This window comes from Oncorhynchus masou, chromosome 17 (assembly GCF_036934945.1).
Source record: "Oncorhynchus masou masou isolate Uvic2021 chromosome 17, UVic_Omas_1.1, whole genome shotgun sequence".
Taxonomy (NCBI): Eukaryota; Metazoa; Chordata; class Actinopteri; order Salmoniformes; family Salmonidae; genus Oncorhynchus; species Oncorhynchus masou.
This window is the reverse complement of record NC_088228.1, coordinates 11985782-12008065: the sequence shown is the minus strand read 5'-3', so window position 1 is coordinate 12008065 and position 22284 is coordinate 11985782. Positions and strand designations below refer to the sequence as shown.

Here is a 22284-nt window from a genome sequence, read left to right as displayed (position 1 = left end):
TCTTCCGTGCACAGAAACCTGCTCCTTTTACTCTCTGTTCCGAATGCACTCGACAACCAGTTCTTATAGCCTTTAGCCTGACCCTTATCCTACTCCTTCTCTGTTCCTCTGGTGATGTAGAGGTTAATGCAGGCCTTGCAGCGCCATGCTCCACTCCTATTCCCCAGGTGCTCTCATTTGTTGACTTCTGTAACCGTAAAAGCCTTGGTTTCATGCATGTTAACATTAGAAGCCTCCTCCCTAAGTTTGTTTTATCCACTGCTTTAGCACACTCTGTCAACCCAGATGTCCTAGCCGTGTCTGAATCCTGGCTTATTTCCATCCCTAACTATAACATTTTCCAACAAGATAGAACTGCCAAAGGGGGTGGAGTTGAAATCTACTGCAGAGATAGCCTGCAGAGTTCTGTCATACTATCCAGGTCTGTGCCAAAACAATTCGAGCTTCTACTTCTAAAAATCCACCTTTCCAGAAACAAGTCTCTTACCGTTGCAGCTTGTTATAGACCACCTTCTGCCCCCAGCTGTGTCCTGGACACCATATGTGAATTGACTGCCCCCCCCATCTATCTTCAAAGCTCGTACTGTTAGGTGACCTAAACTGGGACATGCTTAACACCCCGACCGTCCTACACTCTAAACTAGATGCCCTCAATCTCACACAAATTATCAATGAACGTACCAGGTATAACCCCAAATCCGTAAACACGGACACCCTCATAGATATCATCCTGACCAACCTGCCCTCTAAATACACCTCTGCTGTCATCAACCAGGATCTCAGCGATCACTGCCTCAATGCCTGCGTCCGTAATGGGTCTGCACTCAAACGACCACCCCTCATCACTATGCAACTTTTCAGGGAAGTTTGGAACCAATATACACAGGCAGTTAGGAAAGCAAAGGCTAGCTTTTTCAAACAGAAATTATCTCAGCTCACTGGTCACCATAGCAGCACCCACCCGGGGCACGCTCTCCAGCAGGTATATTTCACTGGTCACCCCCAAGGCCAATTCCTCCTTTGGCTGCCTTTCCTTCCAGTTCTCTGCTGTCAATGACTGGAACGAATTGCAAATATCACTGAAGCTGGAGACTCATGTCTCCCTCACTAAATTTAAGCATCAGCTGTCAGAGCAGCTCACAGATCATTGCACCTGTACATAGCCCATCTGTAAATAGCCCATCCAACTACCTCATCCCCATATATTTATTTTCTCCTTTGCACCCCAGTACCTCTACTCGCACATTCATCTACTGCACATCTATCACTCCAGTGTTTAACTGCTCAATTGTAATTACTTCACCACTATGGCCTATTTATTGCCTTACCTCCCTAATCTTACGTCATTTGAACACACTGTATATAGATTTTTTTCTATTGTGTTATTGACTGTACATTTGTTTATTCCATGTGTAACTCTGTGTTACTGTTTGTGTCGCACTGCTTTGCTTTATCTTGGCCAGGTCACAGTTGTAAATGAGAATGTGTTCTCAACTGGCCAACCTGGTTAAATAAAGGTGGAAAAAAAATATATATAAAAAATAAAAATAATAAAAAACACATACATACATACATACATACATACATACATACATACATACATACATACATACATACATACATACATACATATATGTTTTTAAATTTAAAAATGTATTACCCCTTTTCAATTCAAACTTTTTTGGTTACTACATGATTCCATATGTGTTATTTCATAGTTTTGATGTCTTCACTATTATTCTACAATGTAGAAAATAGTAAAAATAAAGAAAACCCTGGTATGAGTAGGTGTGTCCAAACTTTTGACTGGTACTGTATGTTAGACGGTCGAAAAGTTTAAATTGCTTTGCTACAACGTACCGGAAGTGTTGAATTAAATGTGAAAACTATCAATGATGAAACAAAAGACATTTAGAACTAACCTCCTGTCTGTGATGAAACTCTGGAACTATGGTGACAAAAAGACGGGCTCGTCCGGGATTTGAACCCGGGACCTCTCGCACCCAAAGCGAGAATCATACCCCTAGACCAACGAGCCGCTTGCGAAATTCAGAGATATGAAAGTATATATAACAACACCAGCCATAATGATACGAAATCTTTATATTCCAGAGTGAATTTATAGCCGTCATCTGGTTGTTGGCGAGAAATTCACAACTTGCACATGGTTTATGAACTGATACACAAAATAATGACGAACGTTGAGTTTTTCAATTAAAATTATTATAAAAAATGATTGCAACCAAAATAATGTTATGTATATGGGGGATACAACCATTCCAGCTCTGCAAACTTTAGCTGGATCACTTGTTTTGGTACTGCCATGTACAGTAGCTTGTTTTTGGTCGCTGGTTCGGGAATGGCTGAAGAATTGCTACTTTTATCTGGAGCTAACTCTCCAAATAGCACTGCTGGGTGATTTGAGTCAATCTAGCCATAGTCAATCTAGCAATAATAAATAATCTCAGTAAAAAATGTTCATCTTTAATTTCCAATCTGTAGAAACTATGAGAATAGAAAGGTTCAGAACATTTGTGAAACATTAAGCACAGTTGAAAAATATATGGCAATTAGAAATCAAAACTGGGTGGTATTCAGAGACAGATAAAAACAAATACAAATATATAACTAATGTAAAATATTGCGTTGCCGTAAAATGTATATAGTATGTATAAACTGGAAGTAGAAGCCTAATTATTGTTGTCCATTAGATTACTCCTATTATGGGAGGGGTGCTAGAGTTAAGGGAAAATAATACAGAAGGAAAACATATACAAATATGTATAAATGGGGGATTGAAAATGATGCAGACAATTACATTGTTAGAACCCAAAATATGTTTGCAATATTAAAGCTTATCTAGCCCCTAAAAATACAAAATAAAAAAAGATGAGAATCATACCCCAGTCTCGTGACCAGGGTTCCTCAACTGGCAGCCAGTGGGTCGATTTGGACGAATTTGGCCCACGGGTGGTTTTGAGTTTTCTGAGCAAGACATTTTCATTGTGGGACAAAAACGCTGTAAAAACACCAGGAAATAAGCTTCAAATGATTTTAATTTTGGAAATCTCTTCCCAACTATTCCCACGCATAATACGATGTGATCATATACAAATGTAAGCAAGGTTTGAAATGATTATGTTTTAGTCAAATAACATATCTGTTTGGACTTCTTAAGGTCAATTTGCAGTCCACAAATAATTTGTAATTATGTTCCGGTCCCCTGACCACCCACTCAAGAAAAAAAGTAGGCCCGCAACAGAATTTAGTTGATGATCCCTTGTCTCGACCAACAAGACGCTTGATAAACCCGCAGATGTTGACGTATAAATAACTACATACCAACCATGAAGACACAAAATCGTTGCTGTCCAGGATTAATTTGTAGCTGTCGTTTTCTTTTAAAACAGTTATCTGGTTGTTGGCGGCAAACTCATAACTTGAAAATACAAAATGTACATTTTCATTATGAAGAAAACGCTTTACGGGCTACCATTTCATCCAACTTGCCTTAATTTAGCTAATATTCTTGTTAAAAAATGTTTGGTCTTGCACAAATTCTACCGGGAGCAAGCTTGCTATATTATAAGGCTGGTTGAAGATGAAATACATTATCACAATGTTGTTTAAAATATATATATCTAGTAGTAGGCCTGTGCAGAAATAAATACAATGCTGTTGTGTTGTTTGGTTCAACTTTCTCTTTGCCGCATGACAAAATGTGTAAAATTTCAGGAAGTTAGCTGCTTCCCCCCAACAAAATCATTAAAACCACATTTCTGCAGGCCCACCCACCAACGAAATTCTGGCTATGCCATGAGCCCGAGGCCCATCTGGTTTTGATTGGAAAGGCTACTGCTTTTGTAAAAAAAAATCTGAGCCGGTTAGGAAAATGTACGCAGCAGGTTATGAGAATTAACGTAGCAGGTTAGGATAATTAACGTAGCAGGTTAGGAAAGGGGTTTGGCGGGTTAGCTAAAATGCACAAAAAAACAACAACTTTCTAGCCATGACCGGCCCTCCTGCCAGACTAGCCTGAGCATACCGTGTCTGAGGCTTTGAGACTATACTGTTCATCATTATCAAATGAATTTAGGCATACTGTATTAGGATGTGGCACTTCATGTGGTGGCATGGGTGGTGAAGATCGTGTTAATAACAGCTAGACCTAGTCTGTTGGCTAATTTTGTCCATATGGGACAATAAACGCAGTCCCACACTCAATATTTCTGGCTCAATCGTAGACTACCTTATTCTTACTTTACATTCACAGCCTTGAAAATGCCCTTCCAGTGCAGTCATCCAGGTAACTCGAGCCAACCCAGTGGTTGGATGTCATGGTTGGGTGTCTGCTGCAGACCTTTACAGATTATGGTGAGGCAGATGATTGAGTTTTACATTGTCATATTTTGCACTGGTCTGTTTTATAAAATGCTTTGTTACCCTATTTAAAATAGTATATTTTTTTAAATATGATTGTTATTATAAATAGGCTTAATATAATCAATTATATTAATAAACATCGTAGCGTACTCTACATATTTATTCAAACTTTAGGTAAATTGCTTTCTATATGATTAAAGTTGAAGGACTTTGGATCAGACTGACCAATACGTTGTAATTTGTGATTTGAAGTATGACAACGACGAAGATGGTGATGAAGAGGAATATTAGTACGAATTGTAAAGTTTGGTAGCTAGTAGTATTACATTTGTGTCATAGATTTTATTTATAAAAAGGCCACCGATTAGGTATCAGTATCTTTGGAAAGGCGCTGCATTATTAGAGGACAGTCAACGCCCAATGCATTCTGGTCCCTGTGCAGAAGAAACTGTTCGGGGTCTACAGGAATTTGAGGTGTCCATCCAGCCTCCAGAATCACTCGGTTTTCTTTCACTGACAATCGAAAAGGTAAATATTGCATTATATTTATTAGCAAGTTGTAATATTTCACTGCCTCGTCGAATTAGATACGTCGCTTTAACTTCATGTCGCATCACAATTAGCTAGTTAGCTAGCCAACCACTTTGCTAAAGTAAAGGCTAGCTAAGTTAACGTTAGCTAGCTTTCAACGCTTGCTTTTAGACACCTTGCCGGAGAGTCATTGTGAGCTAGCCACAATTGGAAATCATAATGTATCACAATTGATATAAATTATATCTACACAGCCCGACTTGAAATGCGTGTTCGCTGGTTAGGTATTGTCAGAGCCATATTTAATAAATACATGGCTCTGTATTGCTAGCTCGCTAAGAAGCTAGCTAACTAATTTAAACGTTCAAGGCATCTCAAGCACGATTCAATGTCTGGTTAGACTCGTTTTGTGTTATTTAGCTAAACGGAGACCGCAAGATAGTTACTTCAAAGAATGCCTACAATTTAATTTAGTTGTATTTTCATTCATTGAGACAGCGCTTTCATAACCCAGTCTCAGTAGTTTTGAAAGAAAGATGCCCGGTACTATTTCGAGTCAATTTCTCTGGCCTCTTCAGAGTCTGTCATCTGACTGACTTGTGGTTAAGTCACATTTTCCGCTAACTGTAGGAAGAAATGGCTTAGTGTTTTAATTTCACTTCCAGTTTGAACATGTTACTTAGTTATAGAAAAGTCACTAGCTAGATAAATAAAAGTACAGCATTGAAAGTTGCATTGGAGGCAAAACCAGCTTGAGCAACAAACGCATTTGTGACGTGAGCATCAAAAGTTGTACGGGATGGCTGTTTTTTTTTTTTGTGGTGAAACATTCTTTTGAAAAGTCATTCTGAGCAGAGAGCAGACTTCCTGTCTCTCACAGTCCCCTAAATCATGTAGGCTATGCCGTCCTCCATTTTGTTAGTGTACACAGTTGTCATTCTCTTGAAGTAATAAATAGGCCTATTGATATAGTACTGCATGTTCTACTGAAAACAGAAGTACACTTTATATACAAAAGTATGTGGACACCCGTTCAAACTAGTGGATTTGGCTTTTTCAGACACACTGTTGCTGACAGGTGTATAAAATCGAGCACACGTCCATGCATTCTCCATAGACAAATATTGGCAGCTTACTGAATAGCTCAGTGACTTTCAATGTGGCACTTTCATAGGATGCCACCTTCCTAACAAGTCAGTTTGTACAATTTCTGCCCTGGTCAACTAAGTGCTGTTATTGTGAAGTGAAATCTCTAGGCGCAACAGCTCCCAGAGCGGGACTGCTGAAGCGTGTAAAAGTTTAACCCCAGGCCCCTGTCCCCGCAAAAGGCCTTCATTGTAAATATGAATTTGTTCTTAACTGTCTTGCCGAGTTAAATAAAAAAAGTTGTCTGTCCTCAGTTGCAACACTCACTACCAGGTTCCATACTACCTCTGCAAGCTACATCGGCACAATAACTGTTCGCTGGGAGCTTAATGAAATGGATTTCCATGGCTGAGCAGCCACACACAGCCCTAAGTTCACCATGTGCAATTCCAAGCGTCGGCTGGAATGGTGTAAAGCTCGCTGCCATTGTGCTCTGGAGCAGTGGAAATGCGCTCTTTGTAGTGACTTCACTATCTGGCAGTCCGACAGATGAATCTGGGTTTGACGGTTGCCCGGAGAATGCTCCCTACCCCAATGCATAGTTCCAATTGTAAAGTTTGGTGGCGGAATAATGCTCTAGGACTGTTTTTCATGGTTTGGGCTAGGCCCCTTAGTTCCAGTGAAGCATACAATGACATTCTAGACAATTTTATGCTTTCAACTTTGTGGCAACAGTTTGGGAAGGCCCTTTCCTATTTCAGCATGACCATGCTGTGTACAAAGCGAGGTCCATACAGACATGTTTTGCAGACTGCAGGCCAGTCGAGAACTTGACTGGCCTGCACAGAGCACTGACCTCAACCCCATCAAAACACCTTTGGGTTGAATTGGAACGCCCACTGTGAGCGAGGCCTAATCACCCAACATCAGTGTCCAACATCAGTGTCCGACCTCACTTAATGCTCTTGTGGATGAATGGAAGCAAGTCTCTGCAGCAATGTTCCAACATCTAGTCCAAAGCCTTCCAAGATGAGTGGAGGCTGTTATAGCAGCAAAGGGGGACCAACTCCATATTAATGACCATGATTTTGGAATGAGATGTCTAACGAGCTGGTGTCCACATACTTTTGATCATGTAATGTATTTGACAACTGTTTTTATGTTCTCTGTTCTCTAGCAGGTTGAAAGAGCGCAAAATGTCTCAGGCGGAAAAAATGAAAGTAAGTTCACGACCGAGTACAATTAGAGGATGCTTGCATCCCCACAGCTCATTTTAATGTAATACTGTTAGGCAGTTAGATAAACATTTTTTTTTTAAGTTCCCCCATAATATTCCAATAATTACCTCTGTCTATTTGTAATTGGCCTACACTAACGCGATGGAATATGCTTTGGCAAATTAGGATTTATTAGAATTAAACCATTGGGCCTAAAGCCATTTGGGGTCTTAATTGCAGAATGCATGGCCACTCAAGCAGATGCTGCCAGCGTCCAGGCAGCTACTTCCTTCTCCATGACTCACAGTTGTGCCTTGACTTGTCGAAAGGCTCCATGAGAACGCTGCCATCTCAGGCTTCACTCAGTCCTGCCCCTTGTTCACAGAGGGGGACCACTAGTTATACAAAGCCGTGAACAGTAATGGCTGTATTGCATTTCCAATGCATGAGCTTAGTCTAGCTATATTATAGAAAGCTAGTGTAATAATCCCTTCCTTACATCTGTTCATAAGATGAAAAGATCGGCCTTGGTCTAACTTTAAACCCTTTAGCTAGACTGCACATTCTCCCTGGTTATGTATAGGCCGGTTAAGGCCATAAACACTGGAATGCAATACTGCATTCCAGAGACAAGACAGTTCATTTGTGTCCAGCTGATTCTTGAGTAGCTGCCTAATTGCTGGTTGTAATGTTTGCTGTGATTTGCACAACCTGCAGATATGATTACTATAATATACTGTAGGTCCATCCTAGCCTGAAGACCCGACGTTGAATTGCATTAAATTATATGTCGGGCATCAATGAGCGTCTGGATAAGGAAGGTTTAATCTCAAAAGCTCTAATTTACAAGGCAGAATGTTGAATAAAATGAAATGTTTACTTACTCTACCGGTTGGTCTTTTTGCTGGAAGGAATGTGAGAACCTGTCCATAGGAAAGTGCAATTAAATCAACTTTTCAAAGCGCTGGTAGTGCGTTTAGATTTCTAATCACCTGATGAAACGGGACGCGTGCATACTTGCTGAGCTCGTGCACGTGTTTACATGGTTCTCCGCATGCTTCAGGTGATGGAAGTCTGAACGCAATACGAGCTCTTTGAAAAGGTGAGTTACTTACTTTCCTGTGGATATATTGTCTCCAAAAGGACCAACTGCATGGACAACAGGTAAAGTCAAAATATAATTTTTGTCAACATTCTGACTTGTAGAGTTTGAGGAAATGTTCCAAACAAATGTATGGCATTAATTTCCGACTGCGAATCGGAGGTATAAGTCTGTTAGGCAACCTAGGCATGGGCGGTATACCGGGGTATTTAGAAATAGTGACGATGGTTTTTCAATACATTTTTAATTTTTGTAGCAATTGAAGTAAATAACCGCAGTCAATGTGTTTTTAACATTCAAATCGTGTTTTTTTTCTTCAATAGAGTGATCAGTGACGTGCAGCTATAGTTTTCCTTCACAGAAAATACATCCATTAGCGCAACACATTCGGCATAAAAATAGCTTCATTGCTGTCATTTGATGATAAAGTGCGACGCTGCTGGCAGCCGCACAAGTAAATGTGCTTATCATTAAAAAAAACAAAAATGATGCATGGCCATCAAATTTCTAACGTCTAGGCCTATCATAGGAATAATGTAGCCAGCTACTTTTCCTTATGTTTTGCTTAAAGTTAATCTTGTATTTTACTGGAGAAAAATAGGCTTGCTACACTGAGAAAAGTATTGGAGAGAAGTAGCTACACATCAGAGCGCTGTTTGCTGATACCCGTTCCTGAGTTCTCATCCGAGTTTAGAAGTGCAACTGAAGCACAAAATGTTTCTGATGCCGAGCAGAAATTACAATAAGAAGCATTTTAGATCCGTTTACAAAACGTAACAAGATATTTCTGATGCTTTTTATTTAAAAAAAAATCCTGTGTGAAAAACGAAGAATTGTGTTAACAGACCCCTAGTTTAACTTGCTAAGTAAAATGGCTCAATTAATTAGGTGACGGGGGCGTCATTTTGTGTTAGCTTTCTGCCCGTTTAAGAATGCAACGGTCATTTGGATTAGTTATTTGTACAGCTGCCACTGCGATCTTGATTTCCTTACGTTTTTTTCCCCTGTTCTCGGCTTTCTGAACCTCCCACTCTTCTTCTAGCAGGCAGGCCGGGTGCCGTAGTGGCTCCAGACTCTACTACACAGACAGTGTGAACGCTTCTGGAGAGCCAGTACTGCATGCGTCAACTTTGTTCAATGTCTCTCGTTCACATTCGCTTGTAAATGTACAAACTCGCCAACAAAAAAACATTCGGTAGCGCCTACCTATATATGTATAACTTTATGAGCCGGATTCCCTGTCATTGTAATTAGCTTATTTTTGTTTGTGCTCGTTAGCCTAGTTTAGCTAGCAGCCTCCATGGAAATTCGCTATTACTTGCGCTAATTCTGTTAGCATTCTGGTAGACGCCCAATTAAATTCTTAGCGTATTTTGGCGCCCCCTTGTGTCCTAAACCGAATTGAGGGCAGGACGTATGATATGAAAATCTGCATAACGCCCAACCCTAGCAACGACAACCAATGTCTCTGGAAATGTCAGTAAAAATGATGGTATTCCTGGGTTGAATGACTGGTTCTAATGAACATGTGGTGGTCTCATGTTTTACAGCAGGGTCAGTTTACCAATCCAGAGACCCCGGGGTATGTGGGCTTTGCCAACCTGCCCAACCAAGTGCACCGCAAGTCGGTCAAAAAGGGCTTCGAGTTCACCCTCATGGTAGTTGGTGAGTGTCACAATATTTGTAACCTAAATGTCTGGTATTTTTGTATGGAGAGGGTTGTAATTGTTTGTATGAAGTCACTAGCTATAGTTGCCTTAGTTTGGCCTTAGACAGAATGGATACTCAGTGGTTTTGTGCAAAGCTCAAAACAACTGGTCTTTGGTTGTTGGTGAGTCAGACATTTTCTTGCTTTGGTTCTTTCCTCAGTTCAGTAGAGATTAGGAGCCTTGGCCTTCGAATGGGGAATGTGTGCCTAAATGATCATGTTCATGCAGTTTTGGCATATCATAAGTGTTTTAGGAATGGGATGGCAACAGTAATCAATTAACATTTTGGATATACTTTTCCTTTTTCCTCTCCATTTGGAGTGGGTGGATAGCATCTCTCCCTTACCAAACATATGAATGGTGTACAGGCTTTTTTTTAAAAGTTTTTTTTTTTTTTTTTTTTTTTTTTTTTTTTGACAGAAAAAAAATCTATCTGGGATTAGGCCTAGTTTGTGCTAAGCAGTTAGGTGTCAGTTCATGCTGTCGACAGAATAGTATGTGACTTCTTTGACTGTAAGCCCAGACAGTTGTTAGCTAGTTGACAAACGCATTCATTTCCTCTTCTCATAGCCTCGCCTCACCATTTTCACATTTCCCACATCTGTCAGTAACCACTGTTCCAAATCTCATCGCTTCCTTTAGTGTTTTTATGTGTGTCTGAGAGTGGGACGTGTCAGGGATGATTTCAGAGGTCCTGGTTTAGGTCACAGTTGAGTCCAGCTGTGGACTCAACTATGTAAACGGATGGAGGCAGGGTTTCTCTGGGTCCTCTAGTTTAGCTGTGTGAAATGGTTTTCCTTTCTCTCATCTCCCTATTTGTCTGTGTGGTGTAGGGGAGGAGGAGAGCCCTATTGTACACTTATCCCCTCTGCCTTAAAATAAACCAGACTGGAATGTGACCCTGTGTGCTGGACAGGCCTCTGCTGCTGGAAAGTGTCTGTCTGTGTGTGACTGTGTGTTTAGATAAATCTGGTTTTACTGCCAGCTTAATGCATTTCCCAGGCTATGAGAGGCCTAATGTGTATCATTGGTTAGTGCTTGGCTAATATGCAGAGTCCAGGCTGGATGTCTGCCAACTAGCGGGCTATTTTGTGTATAAAAAATAAACTGCACACATTTTGTAGATTCTTGTAGTATTTGTGGTTTGTAGACTAAAGGATATCGGGTATATTGCCTTTATCTTTATATTGGCTGTTTTGTCATGCAGGCACAATATAATCTATTCTGTTTTTAATTTGGTCCCTTTTTTTTGGAAATGAATGATAGTTTATCTATTGATTCTGTGTGTTGTGTTTAGGTGAGTCTGGTCTGGGGAAGTCCACCCTCATCAACAGCTTGTTCCTCACTGATCTCTACCCAGAGAGAATCATCCCTGGAGCAGCAGGTATGACGTGCACACATACCACGGCCACACTCCCAGCTATTACTCCAAAACGTCATTTGTTCCTGCATAACCTAATGGGAATCAATTTTAAAACCAATTATGCCAAATCACCCCTCATTTATTCAGTGGCCTCAAGTGTGTCTGGAAAGAAAAAAGGTTAGTCTTTTAATCTCCTTTTAATTGTAATCCACAGAGAAGATTGAGCGCACGGTTCAGATCGAAGCATCTACGGTTGAGATCGAGGAGCGAGGGGTGAAACTCCGCCTCACCGTGGTGGACACGCCCGGATACGGTGACGCCATCAACAGCCAGGACTGGTACGCCGCTATGGTTGTATAGACAGGGGACCTGATCCTGTCCATTCAAAATGTAATAACTTTATTTCTCCATGATCTGTTTGTGCATGGACAAATATGTTATTGCTGGAGTACCGTTGATGTATTTTGTAACCATGTCATATGGTTGCCACAAAGTCCTAATTATGGCTCAACTGCTCCTATTTATATAATTGATTTTTAACCGTAAACACACTTCTGACCTTATGCCTAACCCTAACTTTAAATAAAGATCAAAAATCAAAGATTTGTTTTCATAGTTATATGATATATTTAGATTTTGTTTCTATGGTAACAAGTGCCGATGATATCACACACGGTGTTTAACTACATGGTCCCACCACTGTGCTGCTTCCTCTTCTCCCGCAGTTTCAGCACCATCATTGCCTACATTGACGACCAGTTTGAGAGATACCTCCACGACGAGAGCGGTCTGAACCGCCGGCACATCGTGGACAACCGCGTTCACTGCTGCTTCTATTTCATCTCCCCGCTGGGCCATGGGTACACCCACACACACGCACACTAGGGTTGGGTGATAGTATCGGATTTTGAAGCTGATTGACAGCCATCGTCGATGGTGATGTAACCGACAATGCATAGCCTATTTCAACTTGACTGGCACCAGACAGTATAGAGCTGACCGGGCAACCCATAGCAGGGCCATGCTATAGCCTGCGTAACCTTTTTCAGTAAATAGAATGTAAGATAACACTAGACAGGGCTGTGGCCTTCACGAAATTTCGTCAGCTGATGATTGTCACGCAAATAACTTTCGGTCTCAGTAATTGACTGTTAATTAACAAACACATTTTGCATCTCCTGACTTCCACACAGCCTAAAAGCAATTTTAAAAAGTCTAATAAATCTATGTAATCTAACCTACACCTTTAAAAATAAATCAATTATTTATTTTAGGCAGGTCTAAAGAAGCATGATATGGAGTAAATGTCTATTTCAGAAGAAAATAATAGAAAAATGTATTGTTTTAATATGAAATAGTGTGGCAGGAGAAAAGCAAGTATGCACAAAAACTGAAATAATATTCACATCAAAATGGAGAGAAAATACCAAATTGTGCTTTTAACCTCTCTGGGATATGTGGGACGGTAGCGTCCCACTTGGCCAAAAGCCAGAGCGCCAAAAATCAAATAAATTCCTATAAAATCAAACTTTCATGAAATCACACATGTAAGATACCAAATTAAAGCTACATGTGTTGTGAATCCAGCCAACATGTCAGATTTCAAAAAAGCTTTTCGGCGAAAGCAAACGATGCTATTATCTGAGGATAGCACCTCCATAAACAAGAGAGAACATTTCAACCCTGCAGGCACGACACAACGCAGAAATAAAAATATAAATCATGCTTTACCTTTGACAAGCTTCTTCTGTTGGCACTCCAATATGTCCCATAAACATCAATGGTCCTTTTGTTCGATTTAATTCCGTCCATATATATCCAAAATGTCAATTTATTTGGCGCGTTTGATCCAGAAAAACACCGGTTCCAACTTACGCAACGTGACTACAAAATATCTCAAAAGTTACCTGTAAACTTTGCCAAAACATTTCAAACTACTTTTGTAATACAACTTTAGGTATTTTTTTAAAGTAAATAATCAATAAAATTGAAGACGGGATGATCTGTGTTCAATACAGGAAGAAAACAAACTGAAGCATGCTTTCTGGTCATGCGCCTCTATCAAACAGTACACATAGTGACCCTTGTTCAAGATGGCCATACTTCTTTATTACACAAAGGAATAACCTCAACCAATAAAGACTGGTGACATCCAGTGGAAGCGGTAGGAACGGCAAGTCCCTTAAATCTGTATTCCCAATGAAAACACATTGAAAAGAGGGTGATCTATAAAAAAAAACATAATAAATGTGAATGGTTTGTCCTCTGGGATTTGCCTGCTACATAAGTTCTGTTATACTCACAGATATGATTCAAACAGGTTTTGAAACTTCAGAGTGTTTTCTATCCACATCTACTAATAATATGCATATCTTCTGGGGATGAGTAAGCAGGCAGTTGAATTTGGGCATGCTTTTAATTCTAAATGCTGCCCCCTATGCTAGAGAAGTTAAAATAATTTGACACCGCTATAAAAAACAATATAGGCTTTGGCTAGATGTCCTAGGTCATCTGATATTGAGACCGGACATTTTGCGCTGCTTTGGTGAAAAGCTTAGCTCCGTCTAGGGTTGTTGCGGTGACCATATTACCGCCACACCACCGGTCACGAATTATGACGGCTGTTCAGTTCCACATGACCGTTTAGTCACTGTAATTAGGCTTGTCCAAGCTCTGATGCTTCTGCTGGTCATTAGTAGCTTACCAAACTTGCTAACTGCCTGGTACTCAGCACTCTATTCTCCCTCTAATCACTCTGACATCACTGCAAATTTATTAGAAAATCTAATCAAACAATTCATGAGAGCTCATGTTGCGCAACATTTCTATAGACTATGCAATTGTGTGAGAGAACCGAGTGATGGCCTCTGAAAACGAGGATCCCATCAGCTTTCTATAGGCTAGGCCTACTTTTATTGATCAACTTTCCTAATATTTAAGCCCATTGCTTCTCTTTACAGCAGGAGTATAGCCTACCTGGCTGGCATGAAATAAACCACGGGGGAAAGCGTCCTCCATTCGCCGTTTAAGTGCATGAATGACATCCGCTGCCCATGTTTCCATACAGGTGCATGATAATGGTCCAGTCTCAATCAAAACAAATATCACACACATTATTTAGTTTACAGGTATAGACCATATTAAATCAAGAGTAGTCTGATGGGTGACAATATTAACTTGTGGATGAAATATTATCACTTGTGAATGATGCCCAGCATAAGAAACACAGCCTTTTTTTTAATGTAGCCTAGCCTTTAGGCATATATGCTTTAAGGTTTGTCTCACAACTAAAGTGGCCAAGTCAATTCTTAATTTTAACCATGTTAATCCACTTTAAAAGGGGTGTATAGCCTAACTGGCATATACAGTGCATTTGGAAAGTGTTCAGACCCCATGACTTTTTCCACATTTTGTTACGTTACACCCTTGTTCTAAAATTGATTAAATAGTTTTTTTCCTAATCAATCCACACACAATACCCCATAATGACATGGTAAAAACAGGTTTTATTCATTTTTTCAAATGTATTAAAAGTAAAGAACTCTCACATTTACATAAGTATTCAGACCCTTTACACAGTACTTTGTTGAAGTGCAATTACAGCCTAGTCTTCTTGGGTATAATGCTATAAGCTTGGCACACCTGTATTTGGGGAGTTTCTCCCATTTTTCTCTGCAGATCTTCTCAAGCTTTGTCAGGTTTGATGGGGAGTGTCGCTGCACAGCTATTTTCAGGTCCCTCCAGAGATGTTAGATGGGGTTCAAATCCGGGCTCTGGTTGGGTCAATCGAGGACATTGACTTGTCCCAAAGCCACTCCTGCGTTGTCTTAGCTGTGTACTTAGGGTTGATGTCCAGTTGGAAGGTGAACCATCGCCCCAGTCTGAGATCCTGAGCGCTCTGGAGCAGGTTTAAATCAAGCATCTCTCTGTACTTTGCTCCGTTCATCTTTCCCTCGATCCTGACTACTCTCTCAGTCCCTGCTGCTGAAAACCATCCGGAGAGCATGATTCTGCCACCAACATGCTTCTCCGTATGTCTGGTGGAAACCTGGCACCATCCCTGACGCTTGTCATTCAGGCCAAAGAGTTCAATCTTGGTTTTATCAGACCAGAGAATTGTCATGGTCTGAGTCCTTTAGGTGCCCAAGTGGGCTTATTACTGAGGAGTGGCTCTGTCAGGCCACTCTACCATAAAGACCTGATAGTTGTCCTTCTGGAATGTTCTCCCATCTCCACAGAGGAACTCTGGAGCTCTGTGAGATGAACATTTGGTTATAGGTCACCTCCCTGACCAAGGCCCTTCTTCCCCCGATTGCTGTTTGGCCAGGCAGCCAGCTCTAGGAAGAGTCTTGGTGGTTCCAAACATCTTCCATTTAAGAATAATGGAGGCCATTATGCTCTTGGACCTTCAATGCTGCAGTCATTTTTTGATACCCTTCCCCAGATCTGTGTTTCAGAGCTCTACAGACAATTCCTTTGACCTCATGGCTTGGTTTATGCTCTGACATACACTGAACTGTGGAACCTTATCTCGACAGGTGTGTGCCTTTCCAAATCAGGTCCAATCAATTGAATTTACCTCAGACTCCAAATCAAATTATAGGAAGAGCTCAAGGATCACCAATGGAAATAGAATGCACCTGAGCTCAATTTTGAGTTGCCTAGCAAAGGGTCTGAATACTTTCTAAGTAAGGTATTTCTGTTTATTTTTTATAAATTAGCAAAAATCTGAACCTGTTTTTGCTTTGTTGTTATTGGGTATTTTGTGTAGCTTGATGAGGGAAAACATTTTAATTGAATCCATTTTATAACAAGGCTGTAATGTAACAATGTGGAAAGTCAAGGGATCTGAATACTTTGCGAATGCACTGTATGTAAGCCTACCTACAATGTATAGAAGCCTAATAATAAGAATAAGATTAGCCAAAAACGTGAATCATTGAATAATTACTCAGTTCTGGGGACAGCAGAGTTGCGTGGCTGTAGCCAGGCCCTTGATGATTCACAACCCATCACACGGCGCACAGCCACCGAGGCTCATTAACTGTCACTTGCTCGTTGGCACGCACACCTCTTTCGTGCCACCGCTCTAATGGAGGAATAGGCTACAAAATAAATATTTGGCTCAAATATATTTTGTCATCAGTCTCCTTTTTCCTTTTAGCTCTTTACATTTTTTTGGGGGGGGGTTGTCCAATAGGGGGTGATAATATCGTATACCAAGATTTTATGGGTGCCAATGCTTTATCACAATAGGACAAAGGTTGATGTCGCCCAACCGTAAGACACACACACCAATAGTAGTTCCATATCAATGCCAGTCTTGACAATGTAATACTAACCATCACATTTTCAACATTTTAGTTTACCTTGACTTTACATGAGCACCCCCTGTGGAATTCCCCGTTCTTACACCCTCCCGCTCTCCCTTTCTCTCTCAGGCTGAAGCCTCTGGATGTACAGTTCATGAAGGCCATCCACAACAAAGTCAACGTGGTCCCTGTCATCGCTAAGGCCGACACACTCACCCTGCGAGAGAGGGAGAGGCTCAAGCGCAGGGTAGGAAACACAGTAACACTTGACTCTCAAAAGTATACGATAGGAGAACAGGTTAAGTGTTGTCAAACAAGGTATATGGATGTTGCTATCGTACTTAAGACAACTGCACCATGTGCCTGTATTGTTTTAAGTAATCCCTCTGGAACAAAGGTGTGTGTATATAATATATCACACGCATCAAAAGTTAAAGCGCAGCTAAAGTAAATGACTTCTCCATCCTCCATGTTGCTATAGATTCTGGATGAGATTGATGAGCATAGTATCAAGATCTATCACCTCCCTGACGCAGAGTCTGACGAGGACGAAGAATTCAAGGAGCAGACCAGGACTCTCAAAGTAATCCTCTTCTCCACCTCAACTAATTTATCTCCTTACAAAGATTCCTAATGCAAAACTTATTTCCTTACATTTATTAGATTTTTTTTCAGATTTAAAGAAAATAATAATAATCATTTTAATCTCAGCTCAGTGTTTTGGTAACACCAAAGGATCCTCATTAGCTGTTGCGAAAGCAGCTGCTTCTCTTCCTGGGGTCCACATGAAACATGATACAGAACATTAATAGACAAGGACAAAACTACATGCATTTAAAAGTCTCACGTTGGTTGATTTAGGGTTGTGGGTTTGAATGCTGCACGGGCCACATACTGAATAGAACATGGTAGCTATTTGAACCATTAACCTCTGCTCTTTCCTCGTCCTCCTTTCTCCTCCGCCTAGGCCAGTATTCCCTTTGCGGTGGTGGGCTCCAACCAGCAGATCGAGGCCAAGGGGAAGAAGGTGCGGGGTCGCCTGTACCCCTGGGGCGTGGTGGAAGTGGAGAACCCAGAGCACAACGACTTCCTCAAGCTGCGCACCATGCTGATGTGAGTGGGTGGGAGATGGGGGGGCTGCACTGGGCCTTGTCTGAGGAGCTGCTTTGCGGTCTTTGTATATCAGACATGAATAGCAGCATTGAATAACAGCTTGAGAATCCTGATTTGAAATTGGTGGCGATTTTGATTTAGTGTTCATGGTTGATTTAGTTTATACTCTATCGATGAATGCTTGTCTTTTACTAAGCTGTGTCAGTTGTAAAAACAGAGTGGCTGTGGTTCTGGATTTTCTGAAACCCGATTTGCCGTAGCTTAAAATGCAGAGATTTCTGTACGTGAAAAAATCCGTATTCACAGCCACGGCCATAAGTGTGTGGTATTTATCAATCCGTTACTTATCAGGCATAAGTAGTGGCTGTCCTGTCTCACATACTGCTTGGCGATTCCATTATGAGGTAAGCCTTCTGTGATCAACTAACTTGAGTTAAGTCGTTGGTTTAGTGCTTCATTGATTGGTTGATTGATGTCTATCCATCCGCAGCACCCACATGCAGGATCTGCAGGAGGTGACCCAGGACCTGCACTACGAGAACTTCCGCTCGGAGCGCCTCAAACGGGGCGGCAGGTTGTCCTCCCATGGTTACCTTATGTCTCCTGCGTACGTACCTGTCTGCTTGCCTTTCTACACCCCCCCTTCCCTCCCATATATAGTAATATAATATTACAGCCAATGACTTAATGACACATATAACAGATGATGTTGACAAATTTAACACAAGACTCAGTTGACTGACTTGGAATTGAATGACATACCTGATTTTATAAAGACAATGAATGGGAGTTAGCAGTGTCTCAGACAGTGGCACTTGTCTGGGGCAAACTTCTGTCAATATGTAGTTAGGTGATCATTCGCATTTAAATGTGTTTAACATTACACTGTTGTCAAATATTTATTTTTTTAACAGGATGTATCATTTTGGATGTACATTCTACAACAATTGGACCTAGGTAGTGGGTTATGGTTGAATATCCTAGTGGACTATGGGGGTTTTTAACCAGTACATAGTCTGTTATAGGTTGTATGGGTATCATATAAGAGTTTGGACCCTTTGGATTTTTTTGAGACCTTCCCCTATAGCCAATCCAGGAGAAGGGAGTGATTTTACTGCCTTCCCATTGGCTTGTCATCAGCCCAATGATGCTCTGGTCTGTCCAATCCCATGAGTGAACTGTTGGAGGTACCCCCCGACCCTCTTTTCTTGCTTCTGCAGCTTGCCCTCTTTCACTTTAGCAGCCAGCTGTCCACTGCTCTACCTTAACCTCCTGCCCCTCTTTCTACGTGTTGCTTTCGTCACGTTTGCTTAAATGCTAGAAACCACACACACACCCCAGATTTGGGCTTTTACTAAACTGCCTTTCAGAGACCTCCTATGCACGGTGGGGTCTTCCGTCCTCTACCTTTTCTGCTCATTCTATGAATGACAATGGAAGTATTGAAAAGTGAATTTTCTTCTGATTGCACAAACTATGTAAAAACAGACTTGCAAGAACTTGAAATGTACGAGGTTTCCAGTGTCAGTCTTTGGATATTTACGGTAAGTCTCCCCAATGATTGGGACTTTAGCCTAAAGAGCCAAACTCACCAAACCTGTGTCTATGTTCCAGGCAGGGGCAGGGCCAGGGGCCTGAGCCGGAGGAAATGGACAAGGACATGATCCTGCAGGAGAAGGAGGCTGAGGTAAATGGCTAACCATTCATATTCATCACTCCCACTACCATTCTAGGTCTGTCTCTGTCTGTTCAAATATCACCTCTATGGGAGTATCACACAATCTTCAATGGCCCCTCGCATTACATCCTACTCCCTCACTTTTATTTGAAGGACTGTGATATGTTTATTTCATGATGGGAGATTTTAGTCACTATGTGTTGGTCATAATGCTGTTTTGTGTTCTGTGCAGCTGAGGAGGATGCAGGAGATGATTACCAAGATGCAGGCTCAGATGCAAATCAAGCCTGACGGCGCGGGAGATGTCCAGCATGTGTGAAATACACCACGGTAACAAGTCCATTTAACACTCCGCACAACCAAGCTGTGCTGTGAAGACTGAAATGTACCCTGGCATATTGTGGACCTGTATATCTAAATTGCCACGGTCGTGGGTTCAATACCTGTATAAAATACACACAGTACAAATATTTAAACTCTCTGCATTTGTAAGTCTCTTTGGATAAAAGTGTCTGCTAAGTGGCAAATATAATTTTTTATGACTTATTCAGAGATACTCAAGCAGATTTGTTGATCCATTGAGTATTCATATACATCCAAAGTTAGGACATACAAGTCAGAATTTTATGGTATTGTCTTTCGTTGCAGGTTTTCAAGCTGTTATTTGAGCTTGACCAGACATGGATGGAAGGATTGCAGAAGAGAAGGGTGTGAAAATGAGAACGATAACTGGTCTTTGTCTCGTACTGCTTGCCACTTTTTAGTTCATTTCGCTCCTACTTGGAATTATTTTTAGTTTTTTTTCTTGTTTTTATTTTTTATATAAGCAGTATTATGTTTTATATTTACACTTTCTTTAATATTCCATATTGCTTATTATTAATTTCTTCCATACTATTGGACCATGCCAGTTCGTCACCAAATGGAGAATAACCCTCCTTTAACCTGGAGTATGCTCTTATCATAGTGGCCATTGTTACAATTTTTTTTTTTTATGTTGAGAAAGCCGAAAGCTGCTGCTTTTCAAGGCTGTCCACTTGGGCCCCATCTAAAACCACACACAAAATTATCAATCATGTTGCCAACTGTGGCTCCAAGTTCCAAGTGGGAAAGGACAACTTAGTTAGTAACTCTCTTCTGTCTTTCATGGAGCCATACAGCTAAAACCATCATGTTTTTTTTTCATTAATGGTTGTCATGCCAATGTTGGAGAATTCTTTAAAGATATTTCTTAAAGATCTAGTCTTTCGAAAAGCAGCTAAATTATTTTCTTAATCCATGGATTCATTGACAGGGTTCTTTCTCCCACTCCCCTGCATGCAACGCTTAACCTTGTCTGATGTTGTGTTCAAACGACTGGTTATGACTGAAATGCATGACACTGTGACCTTCCCAGTCATCCTGTAGCCCTGAACCAATGAAGGAGACATACCTTGGTGTTTTTTTACTGTATGTGCCTCTATAAATCCTGGGCCTGTAAAGTGTGAGTAGGAGAGCAGATCTAGAATCAGTCTAGTTTTTTTAGATTGTTATGAATATGGTCATATAGATTGACGGACCTACCCTACAAAAAAAGATCGCATTGTAACTGCAGTCGACTGTGGTATTTTGGACACGGTAATTTCAGAATAACTGCAGTTACATTGCAACATTACTGCAGTAAGAAAGTGCTATTTTGGATACAGCAAACCTCAGTTATACTTCAATCTTTTTTCATAAGGGCTGATCCTAGATCAGCACTCCTGCTCTGAGACGCTCTGAATATGGGCCCAGGCTCCCTATGCCCCCAGGTTTTAACATATTGTAAAGTGGTTTGATATTTGAGGCGAAAGTCCTGGCCAACTAAAAGTAAATTGAATTACTGTGATGTTCGGACCAGGCTCATGTATTGCAAGTGACATTGCTTTTCTTCGTGTGTGTCTCCCATGATATTGATGATTGTGGAATAAAGTGCATCCAGTCTGAGAGGTCATGCTGTAAAGGCACACTGTACTTCGTGCTATATGATATCTATCCATATCTTATGTTCTTTATGGCTGTGTGTCAATGGGTTAAGACTGACATTTGGATGTTGGACAGGACCAGTTAGTTGCTATGGCTATCGTCATGGTGATCTGGTTTGTTTGTCACCAGCTTTGCCCAGATCTCCCTCAAGCCAGAGTTCTTAACATTCCGGTTTATGCTGTTTTTAATCTAATCACTGTCAAATAAAACCCTTGATGTATACCATCTTGTATTAATGTTTTTATTCGAGCTAGATTCTAGTTTGCATCATTTGTCATTCTGGGGCTTGTATATGGCCAATATACAACAGCTAAAGGCTGTATCAAGGCATTCTGCTTCATTGTCTAAGCCCTTGTGGGAATATATACTACACCTCAAGCCTAGTGGCTCGTATAGCCACGGGATAAATCCTACCTTACAAAAAAAGATTGCATTGTAACTGCAGTCGACTGTGGTGATCTTCTATCCTGATTTTCTTTTTACAGATTACCATATCTTCAGTCTGGTAATGTTCTCCTGGTGGCTTCTGACTCGAGATACAGTAAGATATTGCCAGTTCACCTCAGGTTGATTTGACAGTGTCACTCTTCGACCACAGACTGAAGGAGAACATGCTGACTAAACTCACTTCTCCGGCTCCACCTTCCTCGACTACATCATTGTCACAACCTCACGTCTGTCTCCTTGCCTCTGGCAGGCAGAGTTGCTACACCTTCCTTGACTAATTACATGTATGCCAGTAACCTTCGCCTCAAATCTACTACACATGATTCGTATGCTCCTCCT

General features: G+C 40.9%; 1 protein-coding gene and 1 non-coding gene across 4 annotated transcripts; one reads left to right on the top strand and one right to left on the bottom strand.

Annotated features, from left to right (window-relative positions):
* Positions 1-1966: 1966 nt before the first annotated feature.
* Positions 1967-2038, bottom strand: trnap-ugg (transfer RNA proline (anticodon UGG)). The gene has a single exon. It is a non-coding gene; the product is annotated as a tRNA-Pro (tRNA).
* A 2752-nt stretch (positions 2039-4790) lies between these two features.
* Positions 4791-21723, top strand: LOC135558479 (septin-2-like). Of its 3 annotated transcripts, none has more exons than XM_064992310.1 (13): positions 4791-4911; positions 7181-7220; positions 9870-9984; positions 11326-11412; positions 11606-11729; positions 12117-12251; positions 16833-16950; positions 17185-17286; positions 17671-17816; positions 18307-18423; positions 19431-19503; positions 19727-19824; positions 20143-21723. In XM_064992310.1, exons 2-12 carry the CDS (start codon positions 7197-7199, stop codon positions 19811-19813), a joined length of 1128 nt encoding a protein of 375 aa, XP_064848382.1. In that variant the 5' UTR covers positions 4791-4911; positions 7181-7196; the 3' UTR covers positions 19814-19824; positions 20143-21723. The 3 variants fall into 3 exon arrangements, with proteins under 3 accessions (XP_064848382.1, XP_064848381.1, XP_064848383.1); XM_064992309.1 differs by having other exon boundaries at positions 7178-7220; XM_064992311.1 differs by having other exon boundaries at positions 4792-4911; positions 7178-7220; positions 18307-18390.
* Positions 21724-22284: the final 561 nt, after the last annotated feature.

Coding starts and splice junctions, on each gene's coding strand:
- LOC135558479 (XM_064992310.1), top strand. CDS start 7,197: ATGTCTCAGGCGGAAAAAATGAAA. Junction 7,221..9,869: donor CTCAGGCGGAAAAAATGAAA/GTAAGTTCACGA, acceptor CATGTTTTACAG/CAGGGTCAGTTTACCAATCC. Junction 12,252..16,832: donor ATCTCCCCGCTGGGCCATGG/GTACACCCACAC, acceptor TTTCTCTCTCAG/GCTGAAGCCTCTGGATGTAC.